At 38.4% G+C, this 20,914-nt stretch overlaps 1 protein-coding gene across 3 annotated transcripts in view; it reads left to right on the top strand.

Moving 5' to 3' along the window:
• Nucleotides 1-683: 683 nt before the first annotated feature.
• Nucleotides 684-20,914, top strand: part of LOC110828972 (BLOC-1 related complex subunit 5) — a 132,195-nt gene continuing 111,964 nt past the window's right edge. For all 3 annotated transcript variants that reach the window (XR_015537849.1, XM_087358744.1, XM_087358742.1), the window contains exons 1-15: nucleotides 684-1,113; nucleotides 3,705-3,874; nucleotides 5,590-5,696; nucleotides 7,844-8,186; nucleotides 8,547-8,686; nucleotides 10,504-10,648; nucleotides 11,453-11,560; nucleotides 14,069-14,217; nucleotides 14,653-14,866; nucleotides 14,948-15,102; nucleotides 16,032-16,297; nucleotides 18,286-18,433; nucleotides 19,356-19,501; nucleotides 20,053-20,171; nucleotides 20,470-20,726. Coding sequence is in view for 2 of the 3 variants with exons in the window: in XM_087358744.1 (XP_087214870.1) it covers nucleotides 965-1,113; nucleotides 3,705-3,874; nucleotides 5,590-5,696; nucleotides 7,844-8,186; nucleotides 8,547-8,686; nucleotides 10,504-10,648; nucleotides 11,453-11,560; nucleotides 14,069-14,217; nucleotides 14,653-14,866; nucleotides 14,948-15,102; nucleotides 16,032-16,297; nucleotides 18,286-18,433; nucleotides 19,356-19,501; nucleotides 20,053-20,171; nucleotides 20,470-20,726 (2,616 nt within the window). In the remaining variant the exon portion in view is untranslated. The remainder of the gene's footprint in view (nucleotides 1,114-3,704; nucleotides 3,875-5,589; nucleotides 5,697-7,843; nucleotides 8,187-8,546; nucleotides 8,687-10,503; nucleotides 10,649-11,452; nucleotides 11,561-14,068; nucleotides 14,218-14,652; nucleotides 14,867-14,947; nucleotides 15,103-16,031; nucleotides 16,298-18,285; nucleotides 18,434-19,355; nucleotides 19,502-20,052; nucleotides 20,172-20,469; nucleotides 20,727-20,914) is intronic.

The raw sequence follows: 20,914 nt of genomic DNA, 5'->3' as shown, positions 1-20,914 counted from the left end.
TTTTTATTCTTTTGCAATCTTCATATCTTATTTTCAAGTAATGAAATAAATTAAGGTGTGGTCCACAGTGGCTACGCGGGCCTTGTGCTGCTTGGTTATTGGGACCATGGGTTCAAAAACCACTCAAGCCATGGATGTTTGTCTGTGTTTTTCTGTGTTGTGCTGTACTGTGTACAGGTAGTGGCCTTGCGACAGGCCAATCCCTCTGTAAGGAGTCCTACCAAATGTCCATAGATCAAGCCAAAGAAGAAGTTGGGACCCGCAGTGCTCAGGCACTTGAAAGGGTACCGGCAAAATGTATAAACATTGTTAAAACCGGAAATATGTATATAAATAATAATAATAAACATTATGATGAAGAGAAACTGAAAGTAATTATGCTGATTTTAAAAGATATTTAATATGTATTTTATAATAAAAAGTAGTTAAAAATAAGTTGAGGAAATACAATTTCACAAAAGAGCTATATAGTAGCAGTAAGTGTGATTCACATAACTTCAGGAACGGTTGAGATAATTTATCCTGGTGTATAATAGTGATACTGGTTGTAACCAGTTCACATGTAAGTTTTAAAGTTTGCAGTCGTTTGTGCCTTCCGTTGACATAGATAGAGGTAAGCTGTACAGTTGTAGTGTGCCTATGGAGCTGTGAGAATTTAGGTTCATCGTTGGATGGCAGCACTGAAATTTTAAAAAGAAAATTATGAAGTGCTGTCTAAAAGTGTAAGACGTATGGTACTTCGGGAAAGTGGTGAGGAGTAAAGAAACGTACACAGATAAGGTATCGTGAGCGACAGTGTTTTGGTTACTAACTGTTTCTCAAGAACGATCGTTTTCAAGTCGCCAAGTTTGAGAGGGAAATGATCTGCCGTTACACACGCGGTCTTCATTCCCGATGTTTGCTATAATGGTGAGCCGGTGTGTTGTTCTTGGACTTGTTAGTGCAGAAGTGATTCGATTTTGATATGACGGTGACGAAGAAATGTGTAGAAATGACATTATTTTTGCTGCTTATATTATTGGTGTTTTTAGTATCAAGTAATAACCAACAACTTTCAAACTGCGAATTTAATTTGTCTTTTAAAGGCCAAAGTGTAGTGTATAATTTCGGCAGGTGAGTAGAGTAGATGTATTTTGTAAACTTGTGACCAGCATGCTGTCAGTTATCTTCCAGTGTCATATGAGTTTTGGATACTTGAGGTACTCTCCCCTCACGTCCATACATTTGTTTCTTCCCAGCAAAATTTTTTAAGACAGGTTTGCAGTCATTGGAGAAACTGAGAAGGTGAAACTTCAGAGTCAAATTGTAACTACCCTTGTAGTTTGTTCATCCATTCACCATGACTTTCAGAGAAGGGAGACCAGAATGGATACATTTGTCAATGTAATCTGAACTGGCTTTCTGTTTCACAAAGCACTTTGCAATATTGCAAGTGGCTTCAGGCATCTGTTGAGCACTGAATGAACTTCCTTGATTTCACTTCATACAGTTATCTTCATTGATGAAACAGGTTTCAGCTTAATAGGTATGTAAACAGCCAGAACAGTAAGATTTGGTCCAGTGAAAATGGAGATTTGTTCCACAAAGTGACTTTGCATCCTGAAGAATTTGTTAAAATTGGTTGTTGGTTCAAAATTTGATTGGGGGGGGGGGGTTCACATACAGATAGCGTGGTGATTGCTAAAACTCTTATCAACTGCATTAAACTTCCTGAAGTCTATCCAGTGATCCAGATTTGGTATTTGTGATGTTGACCTTTTGAATTCACATATTTTCAGAGAGTTAATGAGTTAGTTACTCTGTTGGTTAAAATGGCATTCATCCATTGCTGACAGTGACGTTAAATATCTCAATCCTGAATATCTGCTGCGCAAAATAGAAAGTACTGTGTCTGATTTACATAGGTTGATAAAGAGCAGACTTTCAGAAACTTATGGCAAGTATTTGATGGATATTGTGATGTTGACCAGTCATTGTGTCAATGCAACTGCAAGAAGTTCAGTTGTATGAGGGCAATGTGTCATGAAGATTTCAATGTACTTACATTTTATGGACTTTGATAATGACAAGGTTCAAACTAACAAAATGGGCAAACTTAAGACATCCTTTGTGTTGGCCTTAGAGTAGCATTCTCTCTCACTTAAGTGACTGTCAGTATCATCAGTTGGAAACTGGATGAAATACAAGAATGATGTAGTTCTATCTGCAGGATAAATGAGGCCATATTTGTTGCCTGGCGTGACTGGTAGCAAACATGGAGCTTATTTCAATTTTCACCCTACTAAGTGTGAGGTTATATATATTTTAGGTTCAGAGCAATGTACATCTGTTAAGATTGTGGCTAATGCATTATATGATTGCACATTTTTAATAAGTTACAGTGAATTTTGAAAAGTAGAGAAACCAATTTGAGCAAATGTTTGAGAGTAGTGTGTCAAGTTCAGATTTATATAATCTGTTAGAAACTGAATATTCCAGTGATTAATATGATAACCTGAGAAAGATGTAGTTTTCTCATTTCACGAATAGTCATGTGTTTTTCCATAACCATGAAATATTTGCACCAGACCATTCCTGCTGTCTAGAGGTTTACAGTGAACAGTTTGATACAGAAGGCAGTAGCAGACACTTTTCGTTTCACTTATAGGACTTGTGACATCTTCAAAACAAATAAATATAAATCAGCTTTAAAGAGTAATTCAGTTGAAAGACTCTGACTTAAAAGAATTTTCATAAGCAGCAGATGTCCTAAATTCCAGATTGATTCCATTCTCAAAAATATCTGCCACAGAGTTGACCAAGGTTTTCCATGAAGTGGAATTTAAACTGACTCACAATCCTGTTGAATATGCCCATGGAAGTAAATTAAAAATTTGTAGGGAAAAAATCCAGTAGAGCAGCAGCAGTTCAAGATCTGCACAACCTGGTAATTCACATGTCATCCACAACCGGAAGGAAGATTCTACAAGAAGCTGATGAGAAGAAGAAAGATATTAAAGAAATGTTTAAGTACCTTTGCATTACAGGCAGTATTACTCTGCATTTCTTCAAGTATAAATACAATGTATGTCATTTTTTTGAAAAAATGTTGCATTATTAATATAATGCATGTCATTAAAGTGTGTCTGTTCTTGAACTATTCTAGTATGAATATACTGACTGATTTTCTAAAAACACTAAAAATCCTAAACATTACGGGTAATTTACCTGTAAGTTGTACTTATTACTTAGGATATGTTGCAAATATGTTATCAAAATAAACACAAGTGTGAATACGATTGCATATTTTATTTAAACATGAAGATTGTCCTAATTATCTCATGTAAATCTTGTGTAAATTACAGGTAGGTCCTTGTATTTTTAACGTTATTGCAATATGGATGTGACTACTTTTTAGGTGCATCTCACACACACACACACACCACACACCTACATTTGTGGAACTATAAGGTAGTCTCACAGGTGAAGTATTGGATAACTGGCTAATAACCTGGTTTAAAAATCAAACCAATCTCTGCCCCTACTAACAGTGTCAACTTTGGAAGGAAAGAAGCAATAACTGTACAAGTTATAAAACTTTGAAACTTGGTGTAATTTTTCTTGAAACATGTGAATGGTCAGGTAGAACCATGTCATTCCAAGCCCATAATTTAGAATCCATGAAGACTACATATGCAATGTGAAACTGCTTCCACTGTTTGTAGGTTGTCGAGGCAGGAGAGCTGGCAGACCACAAATGGCGCAGAGAAAGCATTCTTCTCTGTATGTGAGCCATTCCTCACACCTCTGCAGTACCAGCACTCTGTACTTGTTTCAGGACAACAGAATAAAACATGGCGTGTGGTGGTTTCAAATGCTGGAGCATATCAAATAAGTAAGCAAAACACATTCTGTAGAAGATATCTTTCTTAGAAAATATTAGCGAGTAAAGGATACAGTGTAGAGATTCCCAAATTGTGGCTCAAGGGCTAGTGGTTCATGAGATTTATTCAGGTGGTCCGCAGAATTACAGGAATAAGGAAAAACAGGCTTTGTTAACATGCATAAATAATTAGGACAGACTTGCCAAGATTTATGTGCAATAAATTAAGTGCCATACTAACTTCTTTATTTTTATATATAGAATAAAAAAAATCAGTACAATTTTTATCTCTTTCTGTATGGGCAGCTCAGATTTTATCTGCATTTAAAAGACATTAATTAGGATGAATGGATAGATTTCTAGTCTTGGAGACTTTTAATTAACATGAGTGGATAATATTTTAGCAACTTGGTATTACTGCAGAAGGCCTTGATTTTGCCATACACAGACTAGATCCCCTTTACATGTAAAGTGTTATGATACTTGTCAGGCTTACAGCTGTGCATTGATGATGAAAAATTGTCATTTGAATCTCATTTGCTTTATATTATTGAGTGTTCTGTCTTACGACAGGTCCATTGCTCTGCCCAAAAAGAGCTCTCCAGTTGTCCCTATTCTCGGCTTCTCGTTTTAATTCCTGGAACGTCATCTTCTTTCCTTGTTTAAGATCGTTGGTTAGCTGTATCAATCTTCTTCCTAGTCCTCTCTTTCCTTCAACCTGGCCTTCGGTGATATCACTCATTAATCCATTCCTTCTCATAATATGTCCCAGCCAGTTAGCTTTCCTTCGTGTAATCCCCTGCAGAATGCTTCTTTGCTCGTTGACTCTCCTCAATACTTCTTCGTTGGTCACTCGATCCGTCCACCTGATCTTCTCTATTCTTCTCCAACACCACATTTCGAAACTCTCCAGGTATTTCTGTTCCTTCATCCTGAGTGTCCAAGTCTCTGCTCCATACAGCGCGACACTCCAGGTTGGTATATTTCAGAAACAGTAATTTGGCTGCTAGTGCCATGGCAAAATGTTTGCGTAATATTGATGAGATAAGTGTTCACTTATAATTTTGATTCTGAAGAAGAATTTACATTAAATGAATTTTATATGGTATTGATTATATACATGACTTCGTAGCATACCAAAAATAAAGTGTGACACAGTAGCAAATACAGGGCTACATTATACTGTTTTCATTCCTGGCATGCAGTATCATAGCAGATTCTTTATTGAACATTGAGGTCCTGAGACCAGGTATCTTGTCTGAGGTATTCTTGTGGTCTTCATTAGCCATTCCAGGCATGCCAAGTCTCATCAGAAAATGATGGTCTGCCATTCTGAGAATCTGTATCACTTGAAGTCAGGTATTCAGCTGATTTGCTTTCATTGATATCATTCTGTGACTGGAAACTTTTATGCTGTGGCGACAGGAATCCACCTAACTTGGAAACTTAGCATACTACTGTGACAAATATTACACTCTTTGATGCTTCTTTGGGGGTTAATTCTTAAACAAGAGGCAGAAAAATCATGTGGTTTGCCAATACCCTTGGGAATTTTTGGGTGGTCCAGAAACCCCCATGTGGGGCACAGTCCTCAAGGCTGGACCAATGAGAAGTAACAATGGTGGTGTGCCACAAGGGACAACACAACCCACATTCTGTGCATTCGTTATCCTGAAGCAAACACGTTTGATTTGCTGGTTTGTGATTTTAAGTATTTGTTGTTGCAGGTGCTCACTCAGTACTTGAGAGACCTGTGCTGGACTTGGTGGGTACACAGCCTTGTAGTGGGGGCATGAACTACAGTACTGAGATCTCGTTTGTCTGCTCTAGTGCGGTAAGTGTAGCTGGGTTGATCCTATAAAAACAGGCTTAAAAGTACAGTGATGACTGATGTTATAAACCAGGGGTCGGCAAACTACGGCCCCCCGGGCCAAATCCGGCCCGCCACCGCTGTTTGTACGGCCCGCGAGTTAAGAACTGATTTTACATATTTAAATTCTTTGAAATTTCAAACTGCTTTGTGCATTTCCCATGCTGTCAGAAATTAAAAGAAGAAGTGAAACCTCCACTCCCGCACAAATTTGCAGCGGATATATTTTCTGAACTCAAACTACAGTACCAGCAGCGTTTTTTGGATCTTGATGCAAGTGCAGGAGATATTTCCATATTTCAAAATCCATTTGACTGTACAATTGAGAAGCTTCCACCTAACCTTCAATTGGAAGTGATTAATCTGCAGTGTGATGACATGCTAGAAAGCAAATTTCAAGAGAAGAATCTAACAGAATTCTATATATGTCTTCCAAGCGATGAATACGGTCAATTAAGATCATATGCTCGGGGATTGATATCTGTATTTGGCAGCACCTACCTGTGTGAAAGGACATTTTCAAAGATGAAATATGTAAAATCTCAATACAGGTCAGCATTAACGGATGAACATTTACAGTCAATTTTGATTGGGAGTACTGAATTTCAACCTCAGTTTGGTGAAATGTTATCTCATAACAGGCAATTCCATTCTTCTCAATAGTAGAGCTGTATTTCAAACAATTGTAGTCTACTCATTATTAAGTTACATTTTGTTCAATAAATTTGTAAAAACTTGGTTTTTTCTTGTTACATAAGTAGGTTTACCTATATAAATATCCTCGAGTTTGCCTCTTGGCCCGCAGAGCCTAAAATATTTACTATTTGGCCCTTTAGAAAAAATGTTTGCTGACCCCTGTTATAAACAGTGCATACAGATGCCAGCGTAACCTTGAATTTTTGTAACTGGGTAACCATTATGGCTTTGTCGAGGTCTCTTCAAAGAATATCAAGGTCAGCTACACAACCTTTTGAAAATATTGTTGTAAAAAAATAGGCCATTTTGTTAGGAAAGGCCAGTGCTATCCTATTAAAAAATAAAAGTCTTGTCATAACATGTCTATAAATTCAGATTTAACTTTGTTTCCCACTGAAACAGGGGGTAATATATATTCTTCTGGACAACTTAAAGATGAAATGGAAGTATATTTGCTTGATTTGGCCATGTGAATGTTATTGATGTGTGTAGGGCACTTTAACCTGATTTCCAGCCGTAAACTTGACAGCACTAATGCCTCTCGAGGTTTCTTAGTCACCATCACAGTCTGCTTCAGAGATGCTTCTGCTCACTGTGGACAGTTTTAAACAGCTTACATCAACAGAGACAAAGCAGTGTGTAAAAATTAAAGTAAAAGTAAAGCTGTCCCGCTACACGCCATGTAGGTGCTTGGGGAGAGAGGCGATATAGCTCCTACTCATTCTTGACCTCGGCACTAGATGGGGCGAGTGGTCAGCGTCATGTCTCGGCCACTAAAGCAGTGTGTAGCCAGTATCAAGGGGGTTGTAGCAGGAATATTATATTGCTTTCAGGCCACTACTTCATTCATGTTGGTTACTACCTTTTCAGCGGTGATACTTAACATTCTTGCAAGCTGACTCTTGCAGTTACTGGGCTGTGTCAAAATCTCTTCACCACATATACTTGTTTTTGGTTCCATGGATTTTGCAAAACTTGTGATAACATCACAAGGATTTATTACGTGGGATTTACCAAATGTTTCATGTTGCTTTCAACTAAAACTTCAATTTTTCTAGTGGTGTTTTGCTTTCATATCTTTACAGACTTTAATAAAAACGTTCTGTAGAATTTTGAAACATTGACTAATTTGTTAGTGGCATGAACATTTCCACTTTTCAGCTTTGATTTCACAAAGCCCTACTCTCTCTTGTGTTTTGCCTGTTGTGTTTATGTCGTGCTCCCTCTGTATTCTTTTCACCTTGCTTTTTGCCTTCAAGTTGCGTTTCCTTCATTTTCATGTCAGACTGCTCTTGATGTTCTGTTGGCCAAACCATTCTGGTTGTGAGTTCTGCAGTAAAGATATTATACTAGTTATGCTTCTCAGCAACGTGCAATAACTTTGATGTAAAATCATTTTTTCTTTGACATTGCAGGATCAAAACCCAGTTCTGATATCTGTGAGGGAGAACTGCACACTGCTTGTGATGTGGGAGACAGTTGCAGCATGCCCTTCTGACAAGGATTGTGTTTTTGGTGACAGTGATTTCAGCAGTCTACGCCACTCAGACTATTACGAAGTTGAAACTACTGCCAGGCAAAAATTTCTGCTAAACATATGTGGGCCTGTGCGTTCAGGTGCCTGCGGTGATATCGATCTTGTGACAGCTTGTAAAGTTGATGAGCATAACAAGACAGTCATTGGCCATCTGGGCGGACATCATGTGGAGTTATCGAAGACAACAGGCCTTGCTCTCATTTATACAACTGTGGAGAAAGGTGAACAATATATGCAAGGAGAAGCATAAGTGCACAGAGCATTAGTAGGGATCTCAGTGCAATTTAAGTACATATCTTTTATTTCTGTCACAAGAACAAGTGATGCAGTTGTCTCTTATTCGTGTGGTATCTTCGAAAGGCCCTTGATTTGTTTTTGTTTTTATGAATTTTAAAATGTTCTTTTATATAAATGTAATACTTAAAATGCAGAGAAACCAGCAGACATGTAGCCATACAAATTGAGCTAGAGAGGTTTGCTTGATAGAATGGAAATGGCAGAACCTAGGGTCAGTACTCTTTTTCTTCTCAGTTTTATTATATTTTAATTCAAATTGAATGGAAGTTTTGTATTGCTTGCAGGACCAAGGACTGAGATCCAGTTTGTATGTAATGCCAGTGCATCTTTTGCCAACGTGAAGTTTTTGAAAAAATTAGGAGAGACATACATCTTTGAAGTGGAGACACCTCTGGCATGCAAAGCGTGGCCTTATGAGTGCATGGTGGGTTGCCTTACTACATACATGCATGTTTGTATAGATGCCCAAATGTGCACGCATGCACACAAACGTTCACACAAGCAAACAAAGCCCCCTTCATTTCATTCTCAGGATCCATAAGTTACGTAGATGGCAGTAGGATGTGGAATAAGTCATAATAATGCAACACTTATGAACAAGTACAGTCCATACTATTATAAAGATTTCACATAATTAAAGACATGCCAAAAATACATCCACCCATTACAAAGAGTAGGTAAGTTATACTACCCTTTTATACCGGGTCTACAATTTTATGAGGCTCCGGACAATTGATTTCGGCAATTTCCCAAGAAGAGCTTCGTCGAGTATTTCGAAACATGTTAACGAGATGTGAAGCTTGCCTGCTAGAACATCTTTTGTAGATTTAAGGTAAGCACAATTAATGTAATAACATGTATTAGTGACGAGAAATATTCGTAGTTCGCTGTTACTAGCGGCACTGAAACTGATTCGCCGGTCACCCACCAGAAGAACGTGCACAACTCCCGCCCACATCAACAGAGCACCGGCCGACCACGCAATCCAAACACGACCGCAGCGTCATAAATTGTAGACCCGGTATTACGTGAAGACAAGGAAACCTAATTGTACATTATGACTTCTTTGTGAACATAAATTCATCAACAGAGTAAAAGGAGTGTGTAATTAATTCTACTTTACAGTGTGCCTTTTTATTTGTAAAACTTGTGAGAGTTACTGATGGACTTTGAAAATTTTTATGCCTGCATATTACGTACTCTCCTGAAAGCATGAGAGGCTGGCATTTGGTCTTTGAAGCTGATTCTTATTCCTTGTGTTGACACTGTATAGCAGAATTTGTTTGAATATCTTTTTAGTTATTTACAAAGAAGTGTTTAAATGAGAATATGTATTCTCATGGGAAAGCTAAGGTCTCTGATCTCTTGAATGGATTTCTATATGAATTTCTAGATTTGACACCAGCCATTAATCTAACAGTTTTCTTTTGTGAAGTGAATGTATTTTTACTGTTATATGATTTACCCCAACAAATTATTACATACTCTTTTATGGAGTAAAAATAAGCAAAATACACTGATTTGAGTGTGTCAATTCTGCTGACATCTAACTGCATAATATGTTCCACTTAACTTTAGTATCAGTTTTTCAATATGATTTGTCCAGTTTAGACAGTTATCAGTTTTAAAAACCATGAATTTCGTATTTACCGACTCCCCTATCTACTCTCCATTATAACCAATACTTAAGGCTTGTTGTGGTGAGTTATTTCTTATCAATTTTGTTATAGTGGTTTTATTTAGATTTAGGTCCAGCTTGTTGGCAATAAATCATTTACTCATATGAGAGAGAACTATGTTTGATATTGCACAGAAGTCGTCAAAATTTTTCGTACAAATTAGCACACTTGTGTCATCATCAAATATGGGTTCTAATAAGGTGTTTTTTGTTGGAGGAAGGTCATTTGTGTATATTGTGAAAAGCAAGGCCCCTAGAATTGATCCTTTTGTAGAACTCCATTTTTATTGTTCTCCAGTTTGAGAATAAATTACGATTTTTTTTAAGTGGTTTTAGTTTGACCTTTTGTTTTCTGTGGGTTAGGTAGGATCTGAACCATTTTGCAACTATTCTATGAATGCCATAACAATTTAATTTAGTAAACAAAATTTTGTGATTTATAGTCTGACATTTTTGCTAAATCACAGAAAGTTCCTCCAGCGTGCATGTTAATAGATTTTACCAGTGCTCTGTCGGCTGCTGGCATGTCCCAGTAACCTGACTGATCGTCTGACATGTTTCAGGTATTGGATCATTATGATGGTCACATTGACCTGTCTCCCTTGAGGAAGGAGAGTCACAACTGGGTCATACAGCCCTCGTCAGGGGTACAGTACCATATCAATGTATGTGGTCCCCTGAATCCCGTGCTCATCAATATGTGTGCAGGTATGAAGTGCCAGCATTTGCAATCCCATGTCAACTTTAGTTATATTAGAATGGGGCTGTTTAATAACATGGTTGATCTTGTATGAGAGTCCCAATCGGTTTCGTGAATGAAATGAAAGTGTAATAGACTATTCACATAGTAATAAGCCACGGGTTTTTCAAAATTTGCATCCGCTAAAAGTGGAGTGCGTTTGATAATCAGAAATTTTTTTAGTGGCAGGATGATCTGTCTACCACAGTTGATTAGAAGTGTTGCGTTATAGTTTTGACATAGTGAAAACAAAGCAAATATTTCAGTAACAGTAAGGGGGGGGGGGGGGGTTCTTCCACAGTTTTGAAGTGTAACAACTTGAACATTTGTAATTTTATGTGTATGATTCTTTTATTACATGGTCTCTCACTCTCAGGGAGGAACACAGATTGCAGGTGTTTGAGAATAGGGCGTTGAGGAGGATATTTGAGCCTTGGAGAGAAGACGATGGGGTCTGGAGAAAACTGCATTTTGACGAACTTAAAAATTTGTACTCCTCCCCCAGTGTTATCAGGGTGATTAAGTCGAGAAGAATGAGATGGGCGGGGCATGTAGCGCGCATGGATAGAGCAAAAGGCATGCACCCGTGAGCATTGGAGATTCCAACCAACAGTGATCTACACCAGACATACTCACCAGTAAGGTCAAATGCCCCCCCTGGCCAAAGGAACAATGACATCTGGCATCAGATATAAACATTCCCATCTCGTGCAGTTCCAGTGATTTGTGTCGTAACATTGTGATTTAGTAGTTACCTTCATTTTGTATTTCAGATGGAGTTGGTGCCTGCAGGACTGATTCCAATTCCTCTATCAGCTTGGGGTTCATGACCAGAGGACTGAGAGTAACCGAGTCAAACACAGTCATTCTGGAGTACACAGGTGATACATGAGGAAATGTGTTTTATATTTTTTGTTAGTATTAAACACTCATTATCTTGAAGCAGCATATTGTAACACAACATATAGGTTAAATAATTCTGTATGTAGGCCGTTTTTGTCAATATTTAGCAACACTGCCATGTTATGTTCACTTGCATAATGGCATGATGAGAAGGTTCTCCTTCTGGGTCACAGGTGTAGTTTTACAGCTGGCACTTATTAAACTTCATTCTTACATATTAATATAAGACTTTAAACAAAAAGGGAAATCATGTGGATATTATTTGACTTTCAAAATAAAATTTCCCTTGTGTTTTCTGCAGAATTTCGTATTTGTTAGCAGCACTGTTAACCTCTCAGTATTGGAGTTTACCGTATTTATAGAACGGCACACATGTTTCATATTTTTGCAATTGAAAACTGGGTTAAGCTCCATTTGTGTGAAGATAAATGGTTTAAGGAGAAAAGGGGTTTTAAGAAGGCAGTTTTTCCTAAAATATGATCAAAGTATGGGTTTTTGAATGATTACCAAAATATGAAATTCAGTGACTTTACAATTAATGTTTTTTCACATCTTTCCATTATCTCACCCTAGGGCATGCCCTAAAATTCATGCCCTGCTCTTGAATGTACTGTTGCGCATACTAACGTTTCTGCAGTACAGTCAGTTCTACGAGTTATTTACTGGAATCTTTTGAAAAATTATTACCGTTTCAGTGAAACTGTGGTCACTTTGTGGTATAAGCACATCACACAACACTTTGTATGCACGTAGAAGGGAATTTATTTCTGTTCATAAAAAGTTTGGTGATGATAAATTTCCTACTCACAGCTCATTACTGCTGTCACTTCTAGCATTGTCACTTTCACTTTAATGGGTTTCAGCTGGCATTGTTTGTGACTAATGTACTTCTTCAATACTTTTATCATCAGTACTATAGACCCCCCCCTTCCACCACATTTTCCTGATCTGATATTTCAAGTAAATATAGAATTCGTTGTTTATGTGGAAGACTACCACTCTTAGACAGATCCTACATTGTCCCCGACTGGCTGAGTTAAATAGCACGCTCTATTCATTCATACACCCGGTATGATCATCGGATGTTTGTTTTAGCCCGTGTTTATAAAACAGAACCTCCCTCTCATCTCAGTGTGAACAGCATCTCAAAAGATTTAATAGTTTCTTCAATAGATGTCATATAAGACCAGCCTGTTGTGCGTGCACCATACGTGAGACTCCGAAAGGGAGGCAGACTTCAGGTGTGTGACATATATGGCAATCCACATTGATAGGTTGTTCATATGCAGTGGTTGCATGGTATAAGGCATAGTTTTGACCTTTGAACACGGATTGTTTAAGTGCCATTCAGGGTATAGATGCATGTCAGTATAAGGTGGATTCAGGGGTTGGCAGTGACGTGTAAGAAAGTGATGGATTGAACAGACCAAGAATTTAATTTGTGATTTTGATTATGATTAAATTGAACAGTACCATAAGTTGAATCTAGTGTGTTCCATACAGTTGAAAGTTGTGAAATAACATTTGTTTTATTGTAGCTTGGCTTGCTTCTCATCACGTAGTTGCGTAACTACGAGGGCGTTTCAAAAAGTAACAACAATTTAAATATTTTGAGATATATAATTTAATTAGAGATACAAATGATATGTAATTTTTCTACATAATTACCCTTGTTTTCAATACACTTCTCACACCGTTCCACCAATTTCTTTATTCCATCAGAAAAAAATGTTTTTGGTTGTGCCTTCAGCCAGGAATGCACCGCTTCTTTGACCTCATCATCATTCCCAAATCTTCGTCCTCTCAAAGCGTCCTTCAGGGGTCCAAATACATGATAATCAGAGGGAGCAAGGTCAGATCTGTATGGGGGATTCTGTAAGATCTGAAATCTCAATCTCCGAATGGTGTCGAGAGTCGCGGCAGCCGTGTGAGGGCGTGCGTTATCATGGTCATCGTGGATTGATGTTCGCCCATTTTCAAACGCATCTACCCACTCGTACACTCTTTTCTCGCCAATGCAGGCATCTCCATACTGTTGCAGCATTCTTCTATGAACTTCACGAGGTTTCACACCCTCCAACCACAAAAATCTTATGATTGCTCACTGCTCCTCTACGGTGCAAACAGCTAAGGTCGCCACCATTTTGTATATGCATCCCTTCCAATTAAGCATGCCACGTCGTTTCAAAACCTTCTCCAAGAATGTATCTTTCCTGCGCAGGAGTTTGAAATGCCTGGGGTATTCGTTTCGTGAAATATTGTCAATTTGCTGTTACTTTTTGAAACGCCCTCGTACATTGTAATATGTTGCATGGAAAAATTATTACAAATATATAACTACGTATTGAGGTAACTGGATGTGAGGACATTTGAAGTTTGCATTGCTGAACTAATAGATTGAAGGATTATATCTGCTCTGTCATTATTATATGCTGGTGTTTTTAGCTTACTCAGCCTCTTAAGTGCATGACCGTTTCATTTTGCAGGGGGTTCCTCTTGCCCCAGTGGTGGAATGCATAGCATGCAAATTGAATTCTCGTGCTCGAAGGTGGTTGGAATGCCAGTGTTTGTGAGGGAAACCGCTAAGTGCGTACACCATTTCTCCTGGGAGACCATGGCATCCTGCCCCTCACTGGTAACTTAATGTGTTTGTTGCTCTGAAGAGCAGTGAACTGAATTTGATGAAGTAAAGTCACTTCGAGGACTACACATGGTTTTTCATTTACTTACCATATAAAAAATTGTTTATGTAACCATTACAGAATTTAATAATATAATGATTTCCCATTTTTAAATTTTTTTGGAACATGGCTTTGTACATATCTTTCAGATTTGTTACTCTTTACATGTCCAAGTTTAATGTTTATTTTCTGGAAGATTGTATTATTTGTGTGTAACATAATGAAAATTGTGTTACCTACACACTCTTAGTTAATGTGCTTTGGCAGTACACTCGTTTCCAGAGAAATATCGTTGTTGAACATTTCTTTACATGGAGCTGTGTAGTTTCAAAATTCCAGGTTCTTTTTTCATGTACAGCTGTTTAACAGCTGATGGTGGTGTGTTCCAGCTGGCTGTTGGGGAGAACTGCGTTGTGCAGGAGAAGCAGTATGGGGGTATTTTTAACCTGATGGCACTGCACTCCCCTCATGGGGGCTACAGCTTGACAACAGAGAAGGGAGACAATTACCTTATTAATGTTTGTGGGCCACTCAACAGAACTTGCAGTGGACAGGAAGCAAGTGTGTGTCTCATTACACAGGCCGGCAACATGTTTGCTATAGGTAATTAGGGTACCAACAGCAGTAAGTGTATATGTTTTTCCAGTCACCCACTTAATGGTAGTAATGTTCTTTGTCTTGCAGGCCGAGTCAACAAGACTGTGATATATGATAGTGGTGCACTTCGGTTTGTACTGTATGGCGAGGGTTGCAAACCAGGACGGAATGTCAGCACTGTTATGTTCTTACTCCTATGTAGGCATGGCAGTGATGTGGGACAGCCTGAGTTTTTCTCAAAGGTAATATTAGAGGGAGTCTGTTATTCCTAAGCAGCAGTGAAACAATGTTTGTAACACAAGTTGATGCATTGGTCATGTGCACTTATATTTGGAAGGTATCCAGTTTAATTTGTGGCTGGGTTACTGCCTATCCTGGCAGTGACTGTAACAGATTGGAATTTTTCATTGATTTTTCAAGACAAGGTGAAATGAGATCTTGGTATGGCTATCATGTACAACAGAGTCCTTGAGAAGGTGATAGTCGTGCAGCTGGCCAGGAAATTCCCTGCACTTTATAGAACTCATTCATTATTATGCCTACAAGAGTCCACTGGACCCTATCCTGAACCAGATTAATCCAATCCACACACTCGCACTTTCATCGAGGTCCATTTTTAATATTACGCCCCTCTGCACCGGTTCCCCAAGTGGCAGCTTTCCTTCAGGTTTTCTGACTAAAATAGAGTATGAATTTTTCAGTTCTGATACATGCTACATGTCCAATCCATCTCATCCTCCTTGATTTGCTTGTCCCATTTTTTTTTTGGTGATGAGTGAACATTATGAAGCTCATCATCATTATTTTTCAACCTTTTTTCTTTGGTCCAAATATTCTCTTAAGCACTATGTTCAAACACCCTAATTCTTGTCCTCTTCTCTTTGGTTGAGTGATTAGGTTTTACCATACAAAAGAACTGGCAAAATTATAATTCTGTATTTTAAAACTTTACAATAAAATGGGAGACGGGAAGACAAAAAGATTCTGAACTGAATGGTTGCACATGTTCTTTAAATTTTATCTGCTTTTAATTTGTACATGAATTCAGGTCTTGAAGCTATATGAGGTTGTGCCAAACATGGGATTGGTGCGGAGCAGCCAATAATTTTAATTTTCCTTTGTGTGTAGGATGAGGATTGAAATTTTTAAATTTATTTTTCTTTGTTTGCAGGATGATGACTGCAATTTTTACTTCGTCTGGAACACGAGAGCTGCGTGTCCACCCCATCAGTTTGTGGACTGTACTCTGATGCATAATGAACAGTTTTATGACCTGAGTCAACTCACGGACTTAATGAGCAACCACGTGGTGGTTAAAAATGGTCTCATGTTCTTGCTCAATGTGTGCCATTCAATTGTGTTTGGGAAAGATGCGTTCTGTCAGTACTCATCTGCCGCCTGTCTGTTCAACCTATCCAACCCAGACCCTACCAGCAGGTGCATACTTTTCATCTAGTATTATCACTGTGATTACATTTTAGGGATTGTGTTGGGCAAGGTATGTAGTTCAGTTGGCTGAAGAAAGAAATTAATGCAAATTTTTGTTATATCCAAATCTCGTGGAATGAAGGGAGCTTGGGTGACAAAGGCCCACGTGAGATAATATTAAATTTTCCGTTTCTGAGATTGAAATGACATCACATAATCTGTCAGAAGTTTGTACTGTTTCCATTGTGAGCAAAAGGTGTACTGAAATCAGTTCCAAACACAAACTCTTACAAGTTAACAGTTCTTTTGCATCAAAATTGTTGCAAGTAAAAATTAGATTGTACCTTACTGTCTACATAGTGCTCGTTATTTTCTGAGATGATGTCAGTATTCTTTATTTTCATTCACAGACCCACAAAATCGTGTCATGTCATTATGTATCCCAGCAGGAATCAGAAACAAGTTTAGTTACGAAGATATCCGTCTTCTGGGTTATTGCGCTGTGTAGTCTGGTCGATGTTAACCAACGTTTCAGAGGTCATACTGCCTCCATCATCAGGGCGATGAGTATGAAGATTTCTGTCTACTGGGTTGTTGCGCTGTGTAGTCTGGTCGATGTTAACCAACGTTTCAGAGGTCATACTGCCTCCGTCATCAGGGCGATGAGTATGAAGATTTCTGTCTTCTGGGTTGTTGCGCTGTGTAGTCTGGTCGATGTTAACCAACGTTTCAGAGGTCCTACTGCCTCCATCATATTCATCGCCTTGATGACGGAGGCAGTATGACCTCTGAAACGTTGGTTAACATCGACCAGACTACACAGCGCAATAACCCAGAAGACGGATGTCTTCATACTCACCGCTGTGAGAACCTCAAGTCTTACAAGTTTAATTACCTTATCATCTGATGATTTTGTGTGTGTGTGTGTGTGTGTGTATATTATGATATGGCAGAAGTCTGTTATGAAAGTTCACAGTGCGTGGAAAACAAGTCATTGTAATGAATATGCTTTAAGTATCTGTAAAGGTAAAATCTTCCCCGGAATCAAACAGCAAACAAATTTATTTCATGTTACCATGTGTGCAGCAATATCTTTAATTAATTTGGCATGCATTCTGTAGTATCAAAATACCGTATTTGTCTTACTAACAGTTTAATCTAATTTCACAAAAAAAAGTTTATTATAGTTTAACAAATGCAGGTGAAAGTGAATCTTGAAATGAACATTGCGTCTACATAGTGTTGTGGTACAGAATAAACATGACATTTACGTAGCATGGTGATTATATAGTATCTGTAATTTAGGTCGTTAAAAATGATGATTTGGTTGTTATGTTGCTGGATGGGATAGTCATAACTTTTGATGTCTGTCTAGCACTTCACATTTTTGACAGATGCAAGACACTTAAAACTTTTTATGAGAACAAAGCTAAGAGATTTTTTTTTTGTATTAACTGTTAAATTCCACTTGTTGCATGACACTCAATGTAAGTTAGTTTCATATTGCTGCTTAATGGACCACTATCTATTAACCTCACTTTTACAACAGATAACACTTTTTTCATTTCTGTCAGTCACACAGTATTTTTCCTTGCACCACTTTTTAAATTTTCTGCCATTCCTGTCACTCATATTTGTCTTCTTTAGAGAACATTTTCAGAATTCTGAAATGAACACAACAGTTGCTACTTGTCTGATTGAAATGTGCACAAAGGAACAATGACAATAAGAAACGGCTTAGGAGGTGGCTTTGCTCCTTGCTATCAGATGCAGCTAAATGATTGTTTCCAAGCAAATTACCACTTTTTCATGTTTTTGTAGTTCCACATACATGAATGTAAATTTTATTCTTTCCTGCAGATATCCACTCGTAAATTAACATTTTGATAATAATTTTGTTTCTTTGAAAATGAATTGTGCATGCCCAATAATTTGTTCAGCGTGCCATTGTACACTCTTGCTGTCCTGTTGAAAAACTGAGCTTTGCTATGTTACAGGTTCAGCAACATTGGTGATGTGGGAAATGGTCCATATTTTGAGGATGGAAGAATAAAACTGAGGTATGATGGAGGGGAGATCTGCCGTGACCCAGAAGGTCCGGACCATATTTCGACAATCATCACGTTTGAATGTGACCACAGCACGGTATGCACGGACCTTAATGTGGCACAGTAATTTTACCTTCGTTCTTCATCCTCTGAAGGACAGGTTATACTTTGTTTGTTGTTGCTAGTCCAAAGCATGGGTATTCCTCCTTGTGGACATTGACAAATCTTTTCTCTCTTTTTCTGTGTTGTAGATATTCTGTCTGCTTCTAAGTAAATTTGTTTTGTCTATTATAATAAGTAACTAATTGTAGTAACCAATGAATACACTCATTCACTGGCTAACTGACTGAATAACCAACCTACTAATGAACCAATGAACTAACAAACCAGCCAATTTCAAGAAGCGGAGTCCGTGCTACAAACTGGACACAGGACAGTCTAAGTCATAAAAAAACCTTGCCTTGGAACACCAGTGAAAGGCGAAATGAATATCTGGCAAAGGGGCGGACTTGACCTCAGTACTTTGATTAGGTGACTACAGCTCTGTACGGCTGATCCAACTTGAGCACCAAGAACATGGGACTCAAGTGCTTCAAGGAAAGTTTGATTAATGACTACATAAACTGTACAGTGTAATTTCCTTTCCTGTTTGTTCAGTGGAATCTTTTTCTCCATAAATAACTTGTTAAAGTGAAGCCATGTTTCAAATACCTGTACCTCCACAACCATTGAGAATGGGACCCATGTTCATATGATGTTTCTGAATGGAATTTACCTCAGGAATATGATCTCAAAGAATGGACATGAAGTATCCGGACATCTGTGTACATAGGTTACTTATTTCATGAAGGTTGTACTGAAATATAAAACAAAACAGTGAGCTTAAATAATAACAACCACACAGGAGATCCTGTAGAACACATAGGGGTTCTCTTCCATAAGGTTGCCTAGTCAAGGTATGATGCACCTGTTTAAATGCGTTAGTTAGACAAAAGAATATCTTCACTTTAATTTTGCAGAATTACATGCCAGAGCTTCTGATTGGAGATGTTTGTGTGTATGAATTTATGTGGAGAACACAAGCGGCCTGCCCTGTGAATGCAACAACAGAACAGCCGCATGAGGATGACAGCTGCACTGTGGTAGTCCCTGGCACAGATAACAGGTACAGGGATATCTCTTACTCTGTGAAGTAAATTTGTGCAACCTAGACTAGCTTAGTGTTAAAGTATACAAAACAATAATTTTGCCTGTTTTGTATGGGTGTGAAACATGGTCTCTCACTCAGAGGGAGGAACACAGATTGAGAATAGGGTGTTGAGGAGGATATTTGGGCCTAGGAGAGAAGATGATGGGCCATGGAGAGAACTGCATAATGACGAGCTTAAAAATCTGCACTACTCCTCCAATATTGCCAGGGTGATTAAGTCGTGAAGAATGAGATGGGCTGGGCATGTAGCGCGCATGGATGGGACAAGAGGTGTGCACTGGGAAGCCTGAGGGGAAGAGACCGCTGGGGAGACCTAGACGTAGATGGGAGGATAATCTCAGGCGGGATCTATGGGAGATAGGAGTTGAAGGAGACTGGATTTTGTTGGCCCAGGACAGGGTCCGGTGGAGGGCTTTGGTTAATTCGGTGATGAACCATCATGTTTCCTAAGCCACCTAGTTAGTTAGTTAGATAGACTAACTTAGTGACACTGATTTTCCATGCAGGATTAATTTACGGCCCCTGAGGAACAAAGTAAGAATGGTGGCTGACTTGGCTGGATACAACTACTCCTTCGTTGTTTGTGGGAACTTATCGGGCAGCCCCTGTGGCAACAATGGTGTTGGTGAGTGTGTGTTTTTGTACATTGGTTGACTTGTAACAGCACTTATGCAGGTTAGTATAAGTTACCACAAGATGAATGGGAAACAGTACATACGGGCAAGAAAGTAAGTGTTCCGGCATGTAAAGTTTGTTGTTGGAAAATTTTGTGTAAGGATATCAAAAAGAAGACCAAAGTTATGATATGGAGGACAATATTAAAATAAATCATACAGTTATAAGGGTATGTGAGTATAATAGTTAATTGATAATAGAATATACTGTAATCAGGAGTTAAGAGATTAATGATCTATTTGTTGTAGGTGTGTGCAAGTTCAAGGCACAGGACCAATCTCAGTTCTGGAATGCAGGTGTGGGAAACAGTCACCTACACAATAGCCAGGGTGCCATATCATTAAAGTACACTGATGGAGCACCTTGTAATGACAAGCTGAAACGTAGCACCCAGATTGTTTTTGTGTGTGAACCAAGTGGCTCTGAGCGGATCGTATTCATAGATAAGGTGGAAAGCTGCACGTACGTCATAAACTGGTACACTGACCTCGCGTGCAATGGACTGGTATGAAATTTTCAGTCTTACTACATTAATTTTGAAGTGTATTTCAGTTTCGTGTCTGAATATTTTGTTCTAACCTTTCTTCCTTCCTTTTCACCAAGCAGGTTGGTGTACTGGAGATGTTATAAATTTGTTTTTGTTTGTTTGTCATCATTCTTTCGACTGGTTTGATGCGGTCCTCCGTTTTCGCC

The sequence above is a fragment of the Zootermopsis nevadensis genome, unplaced genomic scaffold (genome assembly GCF_977971745.1).
Source record: "Zootermopsis nevadensis isolate Lab colony 2312 unplaced genomic scaffold, Znev_1.0 Znev_ptg000030l, whole genome shotgun sequence".
NCBI lineage: Eukaryota > Metazoa > Arthropoda > Insecta > Blattodea > Termopsidae > Zootermopsis > Zootermopsis nevadensis.
This window is presented reverse-complemented; position numbering and strand designations above follow the sequence as displayed.